General features: G+C 59.9%; 1 protein-coding gene across 1 annotated transcript in view; it reads right to left on the reverse strand.

Annotated features, from left to right (window-relative positions):
* Sh3pxd2b (SH3 and PX domains 2B) overlaps positions 1-23,569 on the reverse strand; it is a 73,659-nt gene that overhangs the window by 45,518 nt on the left and 4,572 nt on the right. The window contains exon 2 of the mRNA XM_026401339.2: positions 4,463-4,543. Within this exon, the coding sequence (XP_026257124.2) occupies positions 4,463-4,543 (81 nt within the window). The remainder of the gene's footprint in view (positions 1-4,462; positions 4,544-23,569) is intronic.

The following is a 23,569-nucleotide window of genomic DNA, read 5'->3' on the forward strand; positions in this document are numbered from 1 at the left end:
ACAGATGCAGCTGGCGCTCCACCCCAGACAGCACTCCCTGGCAGACAGAGTGACGCAGTGTCTGTGTCCCACCTGCTCTGCAGAAGCCCAGCTCAGACTCCAGCCGCCCTGCTAGGAGTGTCCTACCCACTAGGTGGAGGCCAACTCCCTGTCCACTGTCAATACCGGTTCAGGTTGCACCTCCACCAGGAGGCCAGCCCTCTAAGAAGGCCGCTGGTGAGAGATGGCAAGAGGTCCCCTGGGAGCACCCTGACCTGGTGAAGATAGTCAGAGGTCCCCTGGGAGCACCCTGACCTGGTGAAGGTGGCCAGAGGTCCCCTGGGAGCACCCTGACCTGGTGAGAGGTGGCAAGAGGTCCCCTGGGAGCACCCTGACCTGGTGAGGTGGTCAGAGGTCCCCTGGGAGCACCCTGACCTGGTGAAGGTGGTCAGAGGTCCCCTGGGAGCACCCTGACCTGGCTCTACTGGGGTAATACGTCCCCACTGCACAGAGAGCTTCAGAAAGTAGAAGCTCATCAGGTCCCCGTGCCAGTCCAGGGTCTAGGTCAGCAAATTTTTAGCTGCCTTGTGCGAGGGAGGCCCTGGCTTCACTGATGGCCATGACCTGGGGGTACAACAGACCTCTGACCAACAGAGGTCACAGTTTACATGGCAAAGGGCAAAGTGGTCCTCGCATCTAAGGCTTGTTTGCAAAGACTCATGGTCTGGGCTGAAGCACCCTCTGCAGAGTAGACTCTGCCCGTCCTGTAGGGAGAGAGGACAATTTATGGTTTTCTGTCACCTACTGCCTATTTCCCTGATGTCCACTGGGGAATCCCTGATGTCCACCCTTGGGTCTAGGCACATCGGCAGGGCAGGGAGCTGACTCTGTTTCAGTCCCTGGCTGACCCTGATGACCTGATCATGTGACCCAAGATGAGCCAATAAGATTTGCTCCAGTTGCTGGGGAGGGGCTTCTCTGTTCCCTGACATCACTGTGCTGGTCTGTTAGCTAGAGCCCAGAGCTGTGGCTGCCACCATGCCGTCCCTCCTGGCCTGGGCACGAGAAAATCAACAGTGGAGGAAGACAAGCCCTCCTAGACACGCTGGTCCTCCCCTGAAGCCAAGGGTCCCAGGATTTCTCAGTCCACTGGGTAATGAAGGTGCTGTCTGAATAACCCACCTCAACTGGGCTGCCGTCATCTGCCCCGGGATGGTTCTGACTAAATCAGGACCTCACGGCAGCTAGGAAGGGAGGGTCTGGATCAAAGCCTAGTCCTCATTCCAAAGCCCAGGATCTTAACAACCTGCACCACCACCCGCTCCGCCTGCAGCTAACTCCCAGCAGCCACAGCGCCCACCGCCAGTCCCAACAGCAGACACCGCTGGTGGGAGAGCGGGAGAGCCTGTGTGTACATTGTCACCGCACAGAGAATGAGGACGCTGCGTACCCTAAAGTCACCCTCTAGAAGTGAGCAGTGGTCTTTAGTATATCCACATGTCCACACATGAGGCCTGGCATCTGCATCTAGAACATTCATTACCCCCAAGGTCCCGTAAGCAGGGTCTCCCTGTCCCCCTCCTAGCCCCTGGTGACTCCTGGCTATCTGCTGTGTCTGGTCTCGGCCTCTCCTGGACACAACTGTCAATTTTAACTCATCAGAACCTTGGGATGCAGCAGTGGGGACCAATGTGGCCAAGAGGGTGGACTCTGGGGTCACCCATCCAGCCCCAAGTCTGAGTAGTTCCGACGCTCACCAGCTGCGTGACCTTGGTCAACTGAGGGCACCTTTCTGGGTTGCAGACAGAGGGGCTGGTGATGGTGCCAGGCTGTTTAGATCCTCATCTGTGTAATGTGACAAGTTTGTCACGAGGATTAAATGAGTAGCTACATCTAGATATCGAGCAGAATGGGTCCCTCATCCAGTGCTCTGGAAACGCCAGCTGCTTCTGCTGCCATCAGGCACAGAGGGGTTAAGGGGGTGCCCAAGGCCACACAGCTAGTGGGCGGCTGGGCCCGGGCCTCCTGACCGAACCCTCTGCTTTTCCATTACAACATGCTGGCCAGGCTGCCCCTCGGCAAGGCCTCGGCCCTCCCCACTCTCTCTGAGCCAAGTTACTTCTGGAAACACCAAGGCGTGGGGCCAGAGGGGAGGAGGGCGGCGGAATCATGAAATCATCTACGGGGCATCGAGGCCCCTCTGGGCTGCCTCCCGCCCATCATGAGGAACAGCTGCGGCCCTGGCTGACCTCGTCTGCTTCCCTCTGGGTGGGGAAGGCTGTTCCCAGGGTGACGAGGACCCCAGAAATCCCGTGACTCTCCGCCGCGGCTGCCCATCTGGGACTCCTTAAAGCCGGCTCGGCTGGGCGCGGCCTCTGGAGGACAGTGCTGCGTTGGGCCAGAGGGCTGGGCAGCCATTTATGTGACAGCAAACCCCCAACTGCCACCAATTATGCTGAGCTGGGAAGAAACCTAACTTTCAAGTTCTGGTCGGAATAAAGTTGAGTCAGGGCTGGAGGGGAGCCAGGGGCCAGGGTCAGGAGGAAGAGCTGCGGTCAGACCCTGGCTCAGCCCTCCCCGGCACGTCACCGGGCAAGGCGCGTCTGTGCAGGGCTGACCCTGGGCCCGGGCCTCTGGCCTTGGGGTTTGGTCCCGCCACGTCATTTTGGATGGCACCCCAGCATCTCGACCACGGGTCCTCTTTGTTGTTCTATTTACCTGACGCTTGCAGCAGAGCAGAAGAGAATCATAATGTCTGGTCTGGCTGCTCGCTGCTGAACAAAACCGAGTTCACTCCATCTTAAATCACTAAGCAACTGGCATCTCAACTGCTTTGTGGGATGCCTCACATCGGGGGTCTTCTGAAGGCGGCAGGATTGCCCAGTGGTGCCAGAGAAACCCGTCAGCAGCACATCTTTCCTCCCCTCCCGGTGGGACACGGGCTCTGAAAGCTGTCTGTGTGACATTCTCAGGAGCAAGGATGTCTGCCATTAACATCACCCGAGCTGCCAGAGACCCACGAGGAGAAGGGACAAGATGGGGCAGGGCCGGGGCCTGTCCTCTGGTGCCCAGCTACCTAACCTCTGATCATGGCTGTGTCTGGAGCCACCTCTGTCTAGGTCTCAGTCCACACCCTGGGACTCCAGGGACTCAGGGAAGCTGGCTGTCCAACCACTCTCTCATGCTGACTGGGTGGAGATGAGCCTGGGACACACGGCGCGCTTGCTGGGCCTCTGAGATGTGACCTTTACTTCTCCCTCGTACTCAGTGTGTGCTGCAGCTGCGGGAGCCACTTCGCAGCCCCAGGGGTCTGAGCACGAGGCCTACATGGCAGGGGATGTGGAAGGAAGGAGAGGCAGGCGGACGCTGTGGGAGCTCCTGATGCAGCAGTGCCTGAAGCCCAGGAGGCCCGTGCTGCTAGGTCATTCAGCTACACCAGCCTAAAGCCCTCCTGCTCACTCTGGCAAATCTGAGTTGGTTCTGCCACTAGGAACAGAAGTGTGCTGAGTGACACACTGGAGGGAAGACCTCACCTCTCTGCAGCAGACAGAAAGCCAGGCAAGCTCCCCAGGCCCTCACCCCTGAGGCAGAGGCTTCCTGAAGAGCTCTGTCCCAGCCCGACCTGAGGGCCAGCGCTTCTCACACCTGCTCTTAGTTGCCTGCCTTCCTGGCTGAGATGGTGCTGCTGGCCCAGAGGTCAGGACTGCTCTGCCCTCCTGGGATGGGGGACGCTGAGACCACAGGTGCGCGTGGTGTTGGTCCACTGACTCATCCGTCCATCCGTCCACCAAACACTGCCTGCTGGGCACTGTGAGCTGGGCATTGAGTAGAACATCATAGAGACAGGCTAGGGCAGATGTACCTCTGCCCATGACTGCTGTCACCTAGAGGGGAACATCACTGGGGACACTGGGCCCCAGACAGGCAGTCAACACAGAGAAGCCCGCAGGCCCGTGGGGCGCAGGTGGCTCTTGCTGGCTGGGGAGAGTCAGACAGGCTTTCCAGAGGACGAGTGCCGTGAGGAGCTGCCCAAGTCAAGCAGTGGCTCAGGAGGGGCTGGGAATGTTCCAGGTGAGGCTCTGCAGGTACAAGGCCCGGTGAGGGCAGGTCAGGGAACACGGGGCATTTCAGGAGCTGAGTGTGGAGGGAGAGGCTGAGGTGAGCCAGAGATGGGGCTGGACTCAGAGCCGCCCAGTGGCCCCAAGAGCCCAGCTGCACCCAACAAGCTGAGCTCACCAGCAAATGAATTGGCATTCAAAACCCAGTTCAAGATGGCGCTGCAGAGCCACACGGGGAGGCCCCGGTCCTCCTGCAACAGCCCACAGCGCTGCCCCTCAGAGCACACAGCATGAGGCACGGTGCCGGCGGGGGAAGTGACGCATGTCTAAGTCTAAGAAGTAGAGAGTCCAGACCCTCCAGCCACAGTGCACAGTGGCCAAGGAACCCCTGCCCACCTGCAGCCCAGCAGGACCCGAGTCCTCACCTGCAGGTCGAAGAATTTGCTGTAGCGCCGGTAAATGGCCTCGGTGGAGCCGCTGGACCACGTGACGCGGATGATGTAGACCTGCGGGGAGGGACAGATAGTGTCAACACCAGGCGTCTTAAGACGGAGTTTGGTGGCTCTCCGACTCTCCTGCCCTCGTCCTCCCGCCAGGGGTGTCCAGACGCCAGCCCCTCCACCTTGGACTCCTGGGATTCCAGAATCTGCCCTGTGACAATGACCCACCCACAAAACGAAGGGAGCCAGGGTCCTTGGTCCTGGGAACCCGGGAAGCTTGAGGCCCAGGGTAGACCCAGTCTCCACGACAGCCCTGCCGAGGTGGGCTGGAGGCTCCTGGCCCTCCCCGAGCCCAGCTGCCCCCTCAGAAGGAGGGTACCCTCAGCAAGGACTGAGGGTACCAACTGCAGGGTCAGACTGGTGCCAAGGATGAAGTGGCGACAAGTGTGGGGGGTGGCAGCCCAGGGGTGGCCCCTGGCCGCCTTAGAGTCCCCACGGGTAGAGCCACGCTGCCCTGCCCATCAGTGAGGACTCGGCCATTTCACTGTCCCTGTTCTGTCCCAGTGTCTCTGTGAACTGGGTTGACAAGACCGGCTTCTTCCCCTTCCTCTTGACAGAATCAAGGATGGGGATCGTGTGTCACCCACACTGCTTGTGGCTTCTATGGCGCATGACAAGGGCCTGGGCTTTCTGCCTCATTCCCCTTTTGGGGCATTGAGGGCTTTTGTGCAACTAAGACAATTCTGACCTATGGGGAAAGTTCACCAGGGACACAACAGACTCTCCACCTCAAATGCATCACGGCTGGCCCTGTGTGGACGCAGGGTCCACCTCTGAAGAAGGAAAATTCTGTCCTTACTCTCTCGATGACACAGGATGGCAAGAACTGACACAGGATTGACACTGACCTTAGAGACCACAAGCCCTGTGGAGGTGGGTCAAAGCACAAAGACTGTGTGTAAATACTACATTCTTTCATCTGAGCATTGAGGACTTTGATAGCTTCGAGGATCATGGACCCAATCCCAACAGAGACCAAGGAACAGCGGCATGTAATTAAACTCAAAGTACACGAACATCTAGGCACGCACACACACACACTCACACCCCTACCTCTCATGATTCCCAGCACCCACTTTCTACAGTGTCACCAAGAATACTGATTGACAGACGCTCCATCGTTACCCCTGGAGAGATGCAGGGTCGGGGTCCTCCGAGTCAGCCTGCTATTTGCATCATGTGATCCTACACGGCTTTTTTTGCATGTGTGTTTCTGTGCAGGGAGCCCTATTTAATACCCACCGTGCATCTTCAAACTCTGAGCTCACGGCCGTGGCTCCAGGACTCGTGCCTGAACCAGGCTTCTCTCACACACACATGGGGCCCAACAGGAACCCAGACGGCACCTGAGCACTGTGCAGGGGCCATCGTAAATCGCAAACCACCAACAAAAAGCCCAAAAGTGCAAAAAATAATGGCATCATAGATCTGATAAATTTAGCAAATTAGTATAGCAGACCACAAAATCAACACAGGGAAACCAGTGGCTTTTCTGTACACCAACAATGAACTTCCTAAGAAAGAAATCAGGAACTTAAAAAAACACCGAGGACTAACCCTGACCAAGGAGGTGGAAGACCTCGACTATGAGAATCACAAAGCTGAAGACGGAACTAGAGCCACCTGGAGGGCGGCAGCCCCACCCACCCCGTGGTGGGCTGGCAGGGTGCTGTAAAAACGGCCTTGCTACCGAAAGCAACCTATGGATTCAGTGAGAACCCCACTGAAGGACCAAGGACACCACTCACAGAACTAGAAAAGTAATCCTGAAATTCACGGGGAAGATCAAAGGCCCTGAGTAGCTAAAGCAATTGATCCCGAGCAAAAAGGGCAATGGCCATCGCAGGGCCTGACTGCAAAACCCACCATAGAGCAACGGGCACGTGACCTACGGGACAGACAAGAGACAGGCCCACTCGGCCACAGCCATCGACTCGGGGCAAGGTGCCAGAAACAGGCTAGAGCAAGAGCCTCCCGGCCAAGAGTGCTGCAGCTCCTTAGGCAGAACCCAGCCAGGTCCCATCTCTCCAGAGGAGTCAAAGACCTAGAGATTAAGACCTGAACCTCCGAAACTGCTGGGGAACACAGGGAAGCACTTCAGGACACGGGCCAGACAAGGACTTCCTGACGAGGACTCAACAGCTCGGGACACAACAGCAAGGACTGAGATGGACAAGTGGGGCCGGCCAGCTGAGGAGCGTCTGCCAGCCCAGGAGGCCATCAGCAGAGTGGAGGGACGGCCTGCAGGGGGTCGTCCCTGCTCAGCTCTCTCAGAAGAGGCTCAATGTCCAGAAGACGAGGAGAACTCAGGAAACTAAAAACCAAAACACAGACGATTCGATCAGCGGGCAAATGAACTGAACAGGTGATTCCCCAAAGAGGAACTAGGGACGGCCAACAAATACATGAAAAATGCCCAACCTCTTTCACCATCTGGGAAACACAAATCAAAACGGCACCGAGGCTCTGACTCACTCCAGTCAGAACGGCTGGCAGTCACCACAAACAGAACAAAACAGAAAACCACCACACGACACTGTGAGGACGCGGGGAAGGGAAGCCTTCCACACTGTTGGTGGGTGTGAACCAGTACAGCGCTAGGGAAGGAGCATGGGAGTCAAACTGTCAAACAAACCTGATCCCGATAGACCGGCCTGGGGGTGTGCTTCAGGGAATTTGAGCCAGGGCACCCCTGAGACACCTGCACAGCCACATCCCTCACAACGAACTCAATGGCCAGGTTACAGCATGAACCAAGGCACCATCAGCACATCATGGATAAAGGAAAGGTGTGAAGAGCATTATCAGACATAAAGAAGAATGAGCTGAGCTGGGTGCCCTGGCTGTGATCCCAGGGGCTCGGGAGGCTAAGGCAGGAGGATTATGAGTTCACAGCAGCCTCAGCAACTCAGTGAGGCCCTGTCTCAAAATGAAAAATAAAAAGGGCAGGGGATGCAGCTCAGTGTTTGAGCACCCTGGGTTCGATCCCTGGTACCAAGGGAAAAAGAGGAGGAGGAGGAGGAGGAGCTGGCAGGGTCACACCTGCAGTCTCAGCTACTCGGTGGCTGAGGCGGAAGGACTGCAGGTTCAAGGCCAGTCAGGGGAACTTAGCAAGACCCTGCCTCAGATGAAATTCTAACCAGGGCTTCGGAGGAGCTTGGTGGAGAGAAGAGCACTTGCCCAGCATGTGAGGGCCCTGGGGTCAACCCCAGGCCTGGAAAGAAAACCGGGAAGGCGCATGCGGGAGACAAGACCAGTCATCTGCAGGGAAGTGGGGGAGCCAGAGAGCCCCATGTTGAGCAAATGAGCCAGACTCAGGAAGAAAAGTGTCGCAAGTGTCTCCTCACGTGCGAATCTAGGAGGACACAGATGATCTGAGAGTGGCAGGGATTGGGGGAGGGCCGGGCTGTGGTGTAAGCCATGTGCATGTTCCCACGGCTGCCGTGACACCCGCGAGTCTGTGTCATTAGAGTGCACTGGTGACAACGGCCCTGAAGGAACCAGGAGGAGGACACTTGTTTAGAGCCAGTGGGCGCTCATGAGAGTGTCACAAGTGCTCACTTGGGGCTATAAATGAACCCAAGCAGATACGTGTCTTTCCACACAGGTCGCCAACCGTGCCGTGTCCGGATATATGTGCAGGCCCGCGGTTCATGGCAGGGCGGCAGGCTACGCAGGACCTCGAGGACTCTGACCTCGATGCCATATGTACTTCTAGAGTTGTGGCGGGTACAGCTGCTCCTCCACCTACAATGGGGTCATGCCCAGCAAACCCATCCCCTTGCCGGACGTCGCACTGATAGGAGCACCAGGAATGTGACGGGACCAATCAGTGTTCGATGGGTAAAAGGCTGCGAGCAACACAAGGATGTGACTGCAGAGCTCAGACCTAAGGGAGTGGTGTGCAAGTCCACCCCAGGGCGTCCACCCCAGAACCCACCCAGTTATCAGCTGCAAGCACAAGTGAACTCGGACTTGAAAACCCAGACTTCCGGGGGGCGGCAGGGAACCAGACAGAGAGACCTCTGCCACTTTTGTCCCCCCCCCCCCCGAGACTCCCCTGGCCTGGTTGGTATTCCAGGGACCTGGACTTAAGACATGTCACAGGTGAGCGTCTGGGCCCCTTGGGTGTAGACTCAGTTGGGACTTAGAATTAAGATGTGTATCTGGAGTGTGATGGACATTAATAAAATAGGCTTGATTGAATCTAACTGCGCCTCCGACGGAGTCGATAATGATCGCTCGTGACACACACTGCGTGACTTTGTCATTCCCCTCATGACTGTGGGGCTGACTGGGCCGTGGCTCTCTGCACCGCCTAGCGTCACGAGGGTGTTGGACGGCACAGCGAGCCTGGGAAAAGGTCCAAATTTGGAATTTTTAGTGTGATTTAAAGTCGAATGGCAAGTCAACCCGTCCTAAGTCAGGAACAGTCTATTTCTAACCAGAGAAAAGAACATCACCTCCTAGGACCAGAAGAAACAGTCTGGGGACGATGTCTCAGGAGCCCCAGCTGTGTCTTCACTGGGCCCTGGCTCAGGCCCTGGGCCTGGTTCAGCTGAGGGCAGAGGGCTCTCCAGGGTGGGGTAGGAGGACATTCACAGGCTGGGGACACGGTGGGGTGCAGGAAGGCAGGCCCCTGAGCTCATGGAGCTGGGGTGAGACCTCGGCCTCTTCACGCCCCCCGTGTGGGACGCTGGTCCTTCCCACCCACAGGCCACCATCAGGACTGAACGAGAGCTTTTGTAAAGCTCCGGAAATGGAAGAAATGTTGGTCAGCATCTCTGCTCACACTGGGACTTGAAGGGAAATGCTCTGTGACTCGCCCCGTCCTTCACCCTCACCTCCCGTGGCAGGTCCAACCCCAGGCCAGCGCACCGAGGCCCCACTGAGCACCAGGAATTTGGGCTCCATTTCCAAGCGCCAGTCAGAGGCTCAGTTCTGCCAGGAGTAAAGCCTGAAGCCAGAATCAAGCTGAGCATCCCCTGAGAGGCAGGAGGGGCCAGGCCTGGGCAAAGCCAAAGGCAGCAAGAGGCCTCAGCAAGAACCCCAAAGCCCCAGGGGGTCGGACAGCCTCGCTCCTGCCACCCACTAACCCAGATCCCCGCTGTGGCTGCAGCTCTTGCAAAGGCCCAGGGCCCCCAGACAGGCAGCCCCTGCCAGGATGATGCGAAACAGCCTGGCCCTGGAGCACAGTGACCTCACAGGTTTCCACCATGTGGACTCGGAGCATGAGAAGGGGCTTCTGCCCTGCTGATAAAATCCCTGAGGGCAAACCTGTCCGGTGGGTTCCTAGAGTGTCTAGGTCTGGCTGAAACTCCCCACGGTGCCAACTAGAAGGCTGCTGAGGAGTCACGTGACAGGTATCCCACTCGGGGTGCACTGGCAGTGTCTGATTTTGGTGGGGACAGTGCCTCCTACACTCGCTTGGCTCCTTCCATAAGGGGGAGAGGATCCCTGGGCGGCCGTGCTCCTCAGGAGGAGATCAGCACGCGGCTGTCTCCTGCCTTGGAACGCCACTTCCCTCCGGCCTAGCCGGGGCACTGCTTTGCCATTTATGGTGGACGGCTAGAGCTTCCCTTCAAGAGCAGCCGAGTCGAAAGTGAGTCAGGCTCAAGAACAGTGCTGTGTCAGGCGGAGGGAACCAAGGAGCCCTAAGACCTGTGACAGTGGCCTCAGGACCAAGAGCACAGGAGGCATGCGCCGCCTTGTTGGCCACCGCCCTCTTCCTGGAGCCTGTGGCCACGGTGCAATGGACACCTCTGCTCGGGCAGAAGCCCCCTGGCTCTACAGAGCTGGTGGGAATGATCTGGGTGGCAGCATAGAACCCTGAAGAGAGGGCACAGGCGGGCGGGGTGCCTCCTGCAGGGTCAAGGGGACCACGGGCATGGCTCAGTGTCTGCTGTGGGGGGCCGGTGCTAAGTGGCCGTGCGCCCACACATTCCTGATCTGGTCAACCCCTCGTAGTGACTTGCTTAGGGCTAGGCTCTCAGCTGCGGACACTTTCTACTTTTGCAAGTGTCTGGATTTTCTTGCAAGTTCCCCGTGCCCCTCTGGCCTCCTATGCGAGGACCCACCTAGAGAACACTGAATCTGGACAGCTCTGGAGTTGACTGAGGCCAGCTGGCCTCTGAGAAGCTCCAGAATCCCGCACAGGCTAAGTGGGCGGGAGTCTGGGTGTCCACCCTGGTTTCCACAGCACTTTTAGAGCCGCTTTTAGCTCCTCTGCATATGGCAGAGGTGGACCGTGCAGCCGGCAGGCCATCATCAGACACCAGGGGACCATTTAATGGAGACCAAGGCAGGGCCTGGGCTCCACTGCCCACAGGCCTGCCCTGCCTGCCTCAGGCGAGACGGGAACGTGGGAATGTCTGCTCTTTCTTTTATAGTTAGGGATTTGAGGCCAGAGACCTCCGAGCCTCTCAGCCACTAGGAAGGAGGTCAAACCAGAAGCTGAAGGTCAAACCCCTTGGGAGGGGCCGGCTTGTGGCCCTCCCTCCGGGTACTGCTGTTCATTCTGGAGACAAGACATGGCCCTTTCCAGATGGAGGGAGGAGGACCCCAGTCTCTGAGTGCAGTAGGGGGCTGGCTTCTGTGTGGGCCGAACAGGTCCGTGGTGGTCACTGGCCTGGGCCCCTGAGGGCGTCCTGCTTGGCAGCTTCAACATCAGCACCCATGGCCACCATGTTCGGTGAAAAGGCCGGGCAGGCAGGAGGCTGGGGCCACCAGAGGCTGGGGCAAGGCAGGAGGGTGGCAAGAGGTGCCAAAACCCCCGGGGAGGAGTTGCTCTGGTGTTGTAGGGCACAGCAGAGGGAGGCTGCAGATTTCAAGATAGCCAGGAGGTTCTGAAGGTTCTCACCACAAAGCAGTGGCCAGTGCTAAAGGCCACGGCCAGGCTCATTACCCAATGTGACCCTACACCATGGGCGCAGGCGTCACCCAGGACTGAACAGCACACTGTTCTCCCTGGGCACACACCTTACAGTTGTCAATCAGAAAAGTTAACTAAAAGCAAAAAGATGCAGATGAACCCATTTCCTGCGGAGAGTCTTGGGGAACACATCCAGGGGTGTCCGGGGCCAACAGACCCCGGCATCAGACACCGTCTTTTATAGGCGGTTGGGACCCCCACCCTCGAAGCTCCCACCTGGCTGTTTCTGGGCTGGCAGGTCCTGGGCAGAGCTTGCTAAAATGCAGCAGTGCGCTGACCTGGCCACGGGCCGAGGTGGACGTGCAGGCCCAAGTGGGAGAGAAGCAAGTGAGAAGGGGGAGCAGCGGCCGCAGCCCAGGAGGGAGGAGGGCAAGGCCCTGGCTAACGGGAAGCAGGCGCAGCTCCTCCCGGGCCCAGGCCTGGTCCCCACGGTCCGCCCAGCATCTGCCTGTGTAGGTCAGACTGCCACCTCTGCTGGAGCTGTAACACCCTGCAATTTGTCTGATTCCCAACAGCCCACAGCAGCCCAGCCACCGGAAGTGCTGAGAATCGCGGATTCCTCTTTTAAATGGAAGCACATTGAATTTCCTCCTGGGAAGGAACCTGGGATTGGGGAGGTGGCTGGGGTGGGGGTTGCTACGATGTCCCTGTGCAGTGGCCTTGCCCGCAGTATGCTGGTCTGTGCTGGGGGCTTTCCTGCACACCCGGCGCCCCTCCAGCTGCAGGAAGGCGGAGGCCTCAGGCAGGGGAGGAGGACGTGACGTGAGGACCTGTGGCACCTGTCCAGCAGAGCAGCTGGGGGTGGGCGCCCGAGGTCAGACCCCGGTCCACAGGCCTGGAACACCCCCACCCCCAGCCAGGCTGCAGCTCTCCTGCCCCACATCAGCGGCAGGAATCACCAGGCTCAGGCGCGACGGCAAGTGACCCGCTGGGATGGCCGGCTGCCCAGTTCTCTCTTTTTCCAGTTTTTTTTTTTTTCAATTAAGTGAATGCTTGGATCGGGGCCCAGACTCGAGTGTATGGTGCTCGGATCAGGCAGGCCCCTGGGAGCCAGGGCTGTGTCCGGCGGTTCTTGGTCCACGTGGCACATGGCAAGGTGGGGCAGGCGGGGCTGGGGATGCTGGTCCACTGTGCACAGGTGCAGTGGACAGGCCAGGGGACAGCAGCCAGGAGAGGGGCGAGCTCCCCATGCCACGCTCTCCCGTCATTTGCCCACGTGGCACATGCATCAGGAGACCCACTGCGTACCGGCTCCTTACCATGGGCTGGGCGATGCCCATGGCCGAGGAGGACAGTGAGCAACATGTGGGGCCTGGGGGCTCAGCAGGGCCAGCTGCCCTTGCCTGGACCCAGCACGCTCCCTGCCTCTGGTGGGCACCTTCTCTCCCTCCTGCGCTTCTCTGTGCTGGTCAGGGGTCCCCTCCTCCTGCCTGCGAGGCCCCTGTGTGTGGGTCTTGTGCAGCCCAGGGTCCATGGCCACTCCGCTTCCACCTCTCTGCTGGTGCCCTCCCAGGACAGGGCCAGGTCTGCCTCCTTCACCCCCTGCCCCTCGGTGCCTCCTGACCATGATAGGGGAAATGACTGGGACGGGCAGACAGGCAGGCAAACAGATAGACAGACAGGCAGACAGGCCAAAAGCCCAAACAGAGCCACAGGGTCCACCGTCACGGGACCTGGCTCAAGGGCTCTCTGCCTAGACAGCGACACTACTCCTGAAATGGCTGAATGCAGAGCTCAGCTGCCAAGGGGCCCAGCATCAGAGCTGGCCTGGTCACAGGGGAAGGCAGGCCTGGCCCGACCTGGAGGAGTCCCCGTCCCTCCAGGGCTGCTCTGAGCCAGCGACGGAGCAGCGGAGAAGATGCAGGAGCCGCCCCGCTCCTCCAGGAGGCCTGTCCCACCCCAGGGCGGCAGGAGGGCGGGTGTTCCCCTGCGGCTGGCACTGTCCACAGCGGTCCCCATGGAACCTGGCGTCAGGGAACACAACACCAGGAGCGGGGCCACTCTGCTCGGAAGGTCAAGAACCAAACCAGCCCTCGCTGCTAAGGCCATCGACAGGAACCTGACAGGCCCCGCTCTGGAGCCCCGACACGGAGGGGCTCTGTGGCTGGACGCGGCAGGGACAGTCCCCCAGGCTCCGACCTTGCTCCCCGCATCTGAGCAACGGGGAGAACAGCAGCAGGGCTGGCAGGGGACCGAGGACGCAGGCCTGACAGCTGCCCGGGCACACTGCCCGCTGAAAGCTCCAGGCCATCAGGGATCGGTTTTGTGGAGATGAGACCTGGGCTCTGCCTGACCCAGCCACTGTCCCCGCGGGCGACTCACACCTTGTGACGCAGGGTGAGTTAAAAGGAGTCAGGAGTGTCACCCTGGGACTCCGTGACATGGCCTCGAGCACAGGTCTGTGCCCACAGTGGCTGGTGGCCGAGCGCCCGCACTCAGACACTGCTGGGTGGCCACACTGGCGAGCACCGCAGCCGGGCGCCGTGGCCAGCTCACACCTCTCCACACATCTGGCCCGGGCGGCACCGGGAGCTTCCAATGGCAAGCAGAGGTGCTGGCAGCGGCGCCCGGGCCGGCTTTCTAGGAAAGCCTCCAGGGCAGGCACTCGGGCCTCGCTGAGATTCTGGGGGTGCCAGCCTCGGAGGAGCCCAACAAGGCGGGCAGGAGCCGGGCCAGACCTCAGGTGGCCGCCTCCCCTGTGTAGCCACAGCGACCACAGCCCCGACCGTACCCAGGGTGCACGGGTCTCCACGGCCCAGGAGCCCGTACCCAGGGTGCATGGGTCAAGATGGCCCAGGAGCCCGCTCCAGGCAACCAGGAAGGACCAAAACGAGTCCATGTGTCAGTCTTACTATGCAGGACACTAAGTGCTTCCTTTAGGGTGTATTACTGGAGACTCAGAGAGGGCGCCTGGCTTGCCTGAGGCCACACAGCAGCAAGTGAAAGGGCCAGGAATTGGACTTGGGCTGGGTGACGTGGGAGGAAAAGCCCAGGAGGGGTCTTGGTTCACACCCAAAGGCCCAGCATGAGCCTGGAACGTGGTAGGCACTGGACAGAGAGCAGGATTCTGTCACAGGCCGCAGCCCCTCAGCCCTCTGCGGGGCGGGGGTGTGGTGAAGGGTCCTGTGAAGAGGCTTTCTGCACAAGGAGACAACTGCTCAGTATCTGGAGGGACGAGCTGTTCCCCAGCTGGGGACCAGCACCTCGTGACCACTGGCTGCATCCCCAGCGCTCTGCTTCTAGGAAACCCTACGGAGCGCAGCCTGTTTTCCACCCCATGTTACCAGCAGATGTTCAGAGAGGTCAGTCCACTTGCCCAAAGTCACACAGTGGTTAGGGAGGGTGCCAGATCTGGAACTCAGGCTTGCCTGAGTCCAGAAGGCCCCTTTCTAACTGAGGGCACCAGGCGAGAAAGGGTCACGTGGACCATCAGCAACTGCACTGGTTTCCTCCCAGACAGCAGAGCAGACCTCAAAACCACAATGGAACGGCATCTCGCTCCAGTTAGAATGGGAATCAAGAAAAAGACAAAAAATAGCACATGCTGGCAAGGCCCAGAGAAAGGGGAGCTGCCACGCGCCGTCAGCGGGACGCAGATGAGTGCAGCCGCCATGGAGAGCCCGGGAGGAGCCCCAGAAACCTAGGAACAGCACCGCCGTGTGACCCTGCACCAGCACCTAGGAATAGTACCACCAAGTGACCCAGCACCAGCACCTAGGAACAGCACTGCTGTATGACCCAGCACCAGCACCTAGGAACAACACTGCTGTGTGACCCAGAGTCACCACCTAGGAACAGCACCACCATGTGACCCAGCACCAGGACCTAGGAATAGTACCACCATGTGACCCAGCACCACGACCTAGGAGCAGCACCCTGTGTAACCCAGCGCCAGCACCTCAGGCAGGTATACAGAGGAACTGAAGTCAGCAGGCCAAGGTGGGGCTGGGAGGACCACCGAGGGATGAGTGGATGAGAGAGCATTCACAACATCCGTGGGCCAGCCGTAAGGATGAACCCTGTCACCCAGCAAGGCGGCACCAGGGATGCCCTGGGTGTGAACTGAGTTGGGCAGAGAAGGTGGCCGCGCCTCTCTCCCCTGTGTGTGGACGCTGAGCAGCCATCTCAGAGACACTGAGTGGGACATAGGGGACCAGTGGGGGCGTGGAGGGCTGGGGGATGGTCAGCTGGGCAGGAGGACGAGCTCCTAGTCCTGGCCACACAGTAGGACAACCTCGGTGGACAACCAGCTGCAGAGTCAAACCGCAACTCAAGGGTTCTGAACGTCCCTGACACAAAGCCATGATGAGCGCTGAGGTGACGGCGTGCGGGTCACGACCTGGTCACACTGTACTGAAACATCCCAGGGCGCACCCCATACGAATGGACACTCGTCACGTATCAACTGAGAAACCTCAGAGACAGCCACCACCACCCAGCAGCAGGGGCCTCGGTGGTGGGAGCAGCCAGCCAGGGCGGGCGGGCAGCAGGGACCCGAGTGCCCGGGCTGCATAGCACCAGCCACGCCAGCGCCCCAGCTGCACTTTCCAACCTGGCTGCTCAGGACGGGGGGCAGTGCTGACCCCGGCCATGACCTTGCCCTGGACTTCCAGCTGTGAGGAAAGCAAGTCCCACCCAGCCCAACTCCCGCTGTACAAGGGACCAGCTGGCGGGGTGGCAGCCAGGACCAGACCAGGGGACTCTGGATGTGCAGGGCCCCAGCACAGTGCCAGGCGTGTGCAGCAGGTATCAGCACAGGGTGGCTGCTGTCCTCCTCCCACGCCCTCCTCTGCGGAGCCAGCTGTGGCCCCCAGGTGACACAGGTGCACAGAGGCCACACACCCCAGCCAGGGGGGGAGACTCCAGAGCCTGGCACTAGGAGGTAAAGGAGCTGGCAGGACCCCCGGGTAGCAGGGGCCCAGGGAGGAGCCAGGGGGCAGGGGTGGGAAGGGTCAGAGCGAGGAACCTCGCACCCTGCTCCTCGCCGTCTCCCTCCCTGCGCCCAGCACCTCGGCTCAGACTGGCCTTCGGTGGGCAGCGGACTCCTCCCACCTCAGCCCCTCTGCTCACCTGGCACAGGTGCTCTGCCACAGGGCTATGGTTTGGATGTAGTCTGCCCTAAGGGCTCGTGTTGGGAGCAGGGTCCAGGCTGGACTGTCAGGAGTAGGGTTGCTGCAGGGGGACTGAGTCCTCCTTGCCCTCAGGAGGGACCTGGCCAGGTCTACAAGAGTGAGTAGTTGTAGAAGGGTAAGCTGACCCCTCCCCACTTCCTGGCTTCCTTCCTCAGGTGATCTCTCCCTCTCTAAGCTGCTCCCAACATTATAGTGCCAGCCACCAGGACATTATACAGCCGGGTGGACCTTACCAAAGCTGGCGCCAGGCTATTTGTACTTTTTTAGCCTCCAAAACTGAGCTAAACAAACTTCTTTTCTTTGTAAATTACCAAACCTCGGGTATTTTGTTGTAGCAATGGAAAACTGATTACCGCCAACAGCACGGAGCCTGAGTCCTCTTAGTGCCTCCCATTAAAGAAAACGTGGATTCGTATTTAACAATCACTTCCTTACGACTGACCAGGCTCCAGTACTGGGTAAAGGGAAGCAGCTGCCCATGTGGGTTGCCAACTCTGTAAAGACAAGGAGCCCCTTTTTCTGCATGAAATGTATGTGGTTCCTGAGGTCAGATTCTGTGGGCACCCGGGCCGCCCCTGGGTTGCACCTTGTTGAGCTCCCAACCAGGCAGAGAATCATCCCTCCACCCAGGGAGGGCCCTAGTGGACTCTGATGTCATTTCACACTGTCCACTCCTCCCCGGAGAAGGCTTGGACAGGGATAAACAGACGTAGAATTTAATGTGCTCTCCAGCATTTGAGGGTCTAGGAGGAGCTCGATGCACCCCATCTCAGCACCCTCCAATCCTGCATCGCTGTTCTGTACCACAGGGAACGGAGAAGGCCCAGGAGGTCTGGGGACCTGTCCAGCCCGGCCGTAGCGAGCGGTCTGTGGGGACCGAGGTCCTCCACGCCTCATTTCTAGCCCGGGTGCTAGGGGCTCCCTCGCAGACCTTCTCAGGCACAGAGACATTTTCACAGCTGAGGTGGCCTGTGGTCGTTCCTCCTTGCCCCTGAGGCTGGCTCCAGGAGCCCCTCCACCCTGTCCCCGAGACACCCCAACCCTGGGCGCCCAGGCCCTTCTACAAATGACAGACGCCTGCACACGCGGCCCTGCTGCTTTAACCGTCTCCAGGCGACTTACAACTCTGCCCTGCGGACGCCATGTCTGCAGTCACTGTGCCCTGTCCTGCCCAGGACTCACGGCCATGGAGGTGTGTGCAGAGGGCAGCAGCGGGTGGGCGGCTTTTTCCGAGATCTTTGCTCTGCCTGCAGTCAGGGGTGGCCAAGCGGCCTCTCAGGGACGCTCCAGACACCACCATCAGGGGTCCTCAGTGCCCGCTCAGGCCTCCACGACAGACGTCCACCTGGAACACTGTCTCCATCACCACCCGCGACTCCAGACACGCCCACCTGTGAGGAGAGCCCCTTCAAGTCCGGGGGGCACCTCTGGACAGCTCACCGAGGGTCCTTCTCAGCGTGCTCCACACCGCCTGCGTCGGGTCCTTTGTGGCCGCTGGCTAAGCAGGCATCCTTAGTCAGATGATGACAAGAATGACGACAACAGGCCACCGTCTGTCAACGCTTCTCTGTCCCAAGCCAGGTCGGGGCTCAGCCCTCTCCAGGGCCAGTTCACAGTTCCTCTTGCCCTCAACTTACAGAAAAGCACAGAGAGGCAAACCACTCACTCAAGGCTGCACAGCCAGGAGCCGGCAGAGCCAGGCCAGAGGCACGCCGTGGGGCGTCCAAGCCCAACCTCTGAAACCTCTTCGCAGGGGCCTGTCAGCTTTTGGGGAGCCAAGGACCCCTGTGGAAATCTGATATAGCCTCAGAATAATTTCAAATGAGTGAAACGCACAGGACTTCCAATGAAATGAATTTAACAGAACCACAGTCATTAAAATGTCTCAAAAACAAAACCAGGACGATGTTAAAACAATAAAGTCACAAAAAATCCAGTGGGGGGGGGGGTCACAGGACACCGTAACTAGTAGCAGCGTGATGTACAAATGACCTCTGAGGATCCAAGGAGCACCTGTGATTTCTTCAGGTGGCAAAGTCCCACGCGTCACTACTGTCACCATGGGCTGTAGTCTTCGTTAATAACAGAAGGCAAGCCAAGTTTCAGCTGGAGCTTGGTGAGAATTCAGATCAAGCCTCCCCCTTCCAGGTTCAAGGGCCATGCTGAGAACGCTCTGCAGGCCGGCCTTCCCGACCCCAACCACGGGTCTCCGGTTGACACCGAGGACACCCCAGCAGTGGGCAGGCAGCCCAGCCTCTGGCCCTCCCTGCCCACAGCCAGCTGCAGGCCCTGTTGGGCCAAGGCCTGCTGAACAGAGGGCCACCCTCTGAGGACAGGATGGAGCCTGGTCACCTCAGTCTCTCGGGCCCCGGGCCAAAGTGCTGACAATAAACCACATCTGTGGAACTGTCCGGAAGCCAAGGGCGGCCCCAAGCCTAGGCTGCTGATTCACACCTTGGCCCGGGAGGCGGAAACGGTGATGCCCCTGGTGGGTCCCGCTCCAGGGCCCAGTGGGAGGGCCACAGCTCGGCTCTGCTGAGTCTGCAGGGCAGCTCCCATCCTCCTGAGCATCAGGCAACCCCAGGGTGTGCAGTGGGGGTGGCCAGAGGGCTGTGCCCTCTTCAGACAGTGACGGGCACAGGGCCAGCGTGATCCCCGGAAAACTGGGCTCCCTTCTCGGCTTCAGTTTCCACATTTGTGAGATGGGCTTCTCACAGCAACCACAGAGCGCGCACTGTCTCCACCTCCCCAGGCCCCCTCCTCCCAGTGGCAGACCCCCAACTCTATGTCCCTTACTACCAACGTCAGTGAAGCTGTCAATCATGACACCCACCCACTGGAGAGTCTGGCCTGGCTGGGCCAATCAGAATCTCTCTTCCTGGAACTGGACCCAGTGGCTGGCCCAAAGGTGGCCTCTGGGCAGCCTCACGCCCACTCCGGGAGCTCCAGTTGCCCGTGGTTTTTCCACGGCTGGGTACCCAGCTCTCCACTGCCTCTGTCAGCCTCATCTCCCTGCACATCGGTGGCTTCTGTCACTGGATCCAGAACCTGCACACTGGCTCTTGCCTCTCAGAGGTGCAGCCACATAAAGCAAGAAGACCCTCGGGCACGGAAGAACACCCTCCAACTGGGGACACTATTATTAAACATGGAGAACAGACAGGTCTGGAGCTCTTTAACCCCCACCTCGTGGCCTCCCTCTCTCCCTGATCAGCTGCACAGTCCACACGCAGTCCTGGGGCTGGACTTGCTCCAGGGGCTGCGAGTCCCTGCTCAGGTCTGCGCAGGGCCCCGCCCATCAAGCTGGGGAGACCTGGGCACAGGCTCCTCCAGGGCCTCCCATTCAGCACCTGCCTCTACTCCTGAGCCCTGGGCCAGGGCGGCCCTGCCTCCGTCCCCTGGGGTTCTCGGCCAGCCAGGAGCCCAGGCCCCCCTGCGGCCTCCCATCACCAAGCCTCACCTTCTCTCCAGCCTCTCCTGTCCTGCCCTCCTGCCCTCTGTGCCTGCCATTGCGCTGCCCTTGTCCCTCGATAACACCCCTCCCATGCTTGAGATCAGCCTTCAAGATGCTGCTGTCCCCAAGTCTCCCCAGAAGCCAAGGCCACAGATGTGAGGCTCATCCCAGGTCCCACCTGGGGGTCTCCTGGCCATCACCTACCCAGCACCCGAGCTGTGCAACGCCTGGCCCAGAGCGCCGTGTGTTTGTGCCCCACATTCTCAAGAAAGGACTGCGACCGTACGGTGCAGGGAGTTTTCTTGGTGGTGGTTCTGGGAGCACAGTGTGGAGCCCGGGATGCCCAGGAAAATCTGAATTTCAGAGACATGATGAAGCAGCCAAACGGCATTTAGCATAAACGTGTCCCAGATTCTGTGTGTTTATCTGAAATTCAAGTTGTGCTGGGTGCCCTGGGTTTCCATCTGCTAATCTGGCACCCTGGACCTTCCGGTGGCTGGAGATGGAGTGGCAGACCCAGAGCCCCACCCGCCTCCGGCCATCACTGGAAGGAGGCCACAGGCCAGGAACCCAGGCACGTGGGCGTGACGGGGGAGAGTGCCCTGCAGCCTGGAGGTGGGGCAGAAGAACCCCACTGCGGCCACGAGGGAGTCTGCAGGTTCCAAGGAAGAGTCCCAAGGGGACAGCCACCCCTGCGCCCGGTGCCCCTGCTGCAGGCTCCACGCCTTTGGGTCTCTCCTATCAGACGGTTCCCATGACACACCCAGGGGGCAAGGGATGCCAGCTCCACATGGCTTTGGGGCATGAACCCAGGCTGGGAAACTCCAGGGACAGCTGACCAGCAGCGCGTGTCCCCAGGCATTCTGCACAGAAGCTCCTGAATCTCCCAATGTGCCACCCACTTCCTCGAGGAGACTCAGGGCCAGCTCCTGGAACAAGGCTGAGCCCACTTCCCAGCCAGAGCCACGGCCTCTGAGCAGGCCTCCCCGGGCCCCTCAGCTCCCACTGGACCCTGGGGACAGAGAGGCTGCAGAGACCCACAGCTGGCCCCGTCTCCAGAGGACGGGAGCACAGAGTCGTTCTCCCTACAGCAGCTTCCAGAGGAGGGAACCTGTCACCTGCAACCAGGGCACACGTGGCAGGGAGAAGTCCCCGAAGGGAGCCTTGTCCTCTAGGGGAAGAAGTCCCCTAAAGGGAGCTCATCCTCTAGGGGAAGCCTCGTCCTCTTGCTCCTGCAGGCACCCCTCATGGTGACAGTGGCTGAGTGCAAAGCCCAGGGGACGGGTGTGGGACATACCCTAACTTGCAGGGTCTTTCCAGTGCTCCTGTGACCTCAGGGTGCAGCCAGGCCAGGCTGCAGGACTCAGCTGAGGGGCAGGGGCCCGGCGAGGTGCATGGTAAGGAGGGCGCCTGCCACCCCTGGGGACTGACACTCGCCACTTTCTGCTTCTTCAGCTCCAGACAGGGAAGCCACATCCTGAGCCCTCCCTCAGGCGGGGCTGGGGGAGCAGAGCGGGTGGCCTGGGAGGACTGGCCAGCCAAACGGGCAGCCTGCAGGGGGGCGGGCAGCAGGATGTGGGCTGGGGGCGCACGGCTTGCACTGCTTCTGTTTGACACGAGCATTCCTATTTTCTTATTTTTACTAAAAACAGGACGGTGTGCCCACTGCAGAATGTTTGGAAAATAGAAAAAAGCACAGACGAGCAAAAAACAGCAAGAGCGTCCATTTTGTGAGCTCTCTTCCTGGGCCAAGACCCCGGTTCCCAGCCTCCTCGGCCACCAGGTGGGACTCAGCCACACGCCGCTCTCGCCAGCTGCTGCGTGCACTGTTCCAGAGACAGAGAGGGAAGGCGTCTGGGCCACCTTGGTGGCACTCTGGCATGGGAAGACGGCCACCTCCCTCAGCTGGCTCTCTTCTGATGGGGTTTAAGGAGTTACCAACCCCCACGGTGGGTGACGGGCGGCGGTGCTCCTGAGACAGTCGCCCCCAATGCCACAATAGCCCGACGGGATTAGAGCTGTTGCCATCCCCATCTCACCAAGGACACCAAGGCACAGACAGGCCAAGGGTGGAAGGTGGCACGGCGGAGCTGGACCCTGAGCTGCTCACCTGAGGCCCGGATCCAAAGTCTGAACTCAACTGACATCCCAAATAATTTGAGGATGTGGCAGCTCCACAACCTTTGGCCTTGGGACACCTGCAGGAAGCCAGCGTGTAGGAGAGGTGACACTGTGGACAGGGGAGGGGACTAGAGGGCCGTAGGGGGATCAGGACGTGGAGCACAGCTGTCAGGCCCGCGGGCATCCTGGAAGGCCAGCGCCAATTAGGGCCCTCCGCCCGCCTCTGCCTGCCTCGACTGGCCTCTCGGGAGGCACACCCTGCCTCTGTGACAGGCAGCAGCCATTTAAACGTCACACCCAAGGGCCCCAAGATATAAGTGCCCAGGGCTGAGCCTTGCTCACGGTCTGTCCAGCTACAGCTTGGTGCCCAGCCTGGGGCAGCAGGCAGGGAGGAACATGGCTCAGGTTGTGGCTGTCAGTACCATTAACAGTGCATTCATGGCCACCACTCACTGCAGGAGCCACCAGGCTTGGATCCATGTCATGAGCTGGACCTGCTGACCACCCTACCTGCAGGCAGGGGCCACCACCCACTTACAGACACCCAGGCATACTGGAGGGGGATGCAGGCCTTTCCAGGGACAAACCTGCCCACTGGCCTCCAGCCCACAGGGGCAGACTGAGCGTGGGCACCCTTGGGCCCTTGACCAGCAGCTGCGAGGACACTGGCTGCGCCTGGTTTCCAGACATGGACACCAGGTTGGGGCCATGGTCTCGCAGAACTCCCCAGTGTGCCGCCTCCAACATCTAAGTTCTTTCCTGTGTCTGCCGCGGCCCCCGGGTTTCCACCACGGGGTGCCAGGGAAAGGGGGGGGGGGCTGGAAACACACAGGGACTCTGGGCAGCAGAGCCACAGCTGGCTCCAGACCTCTGAGCCAACCAGCCAGGGGCCTCCGCAGGGCGGGGACAGGGACGGGGACAGGGACGGGAAAGCCGAACACGCAGATCTGCCTGGGAGGCCACTGTGTGGCACGGTGATTGCAGCCTCCCAGAGCCTGGTTAACCAAGGAGGGAGCTTTCACAGGCCGGGCCCACCTGGCGCCCCAGGCCACCACTCACCCAGAGCTCCCGGGTGAGGGTGACTGAGGCTGGTGGTGACGCTCACTGCGTCTCTCTAGGCTGGAGGTACTGGGGGATCAGGGAAGGGCCCAGGGTGGCTCTGACATCTCACATAAGGGAGAACTGGGGCCAAGTAGCAAAAGTGAGCCACCCACGGTCACTTGGCTGGGTGGTGGGATGGCAGGGCTGCTCTGTCTCCACCAACACAAAGGCATCCAGCTCAGTTCCCTTGCAGCCACTCCGTGCTGTGTGACCTCAGGCATGTGCCTCTATCTCTCTGAGCCCCCAGTTCCTTAGGGGAAAGAAAGAACCCTAATGAAACTACCTGAAAGATT

This window comes from Urocitellus parryii, chromosome 1 (genome assembly GCF_045843805.1).
Source record: "Urocitellus parryii isolate mUroPar1 chromosome 1, mUroPar1.hap1, whole genome shotgun sequence".
Lineage (NCBI taxonomy): Eukaryota > Metazoa > Chordata > Mammalia > Rodentia > Sciuridae > Urocitellus > Urocitellus parryii.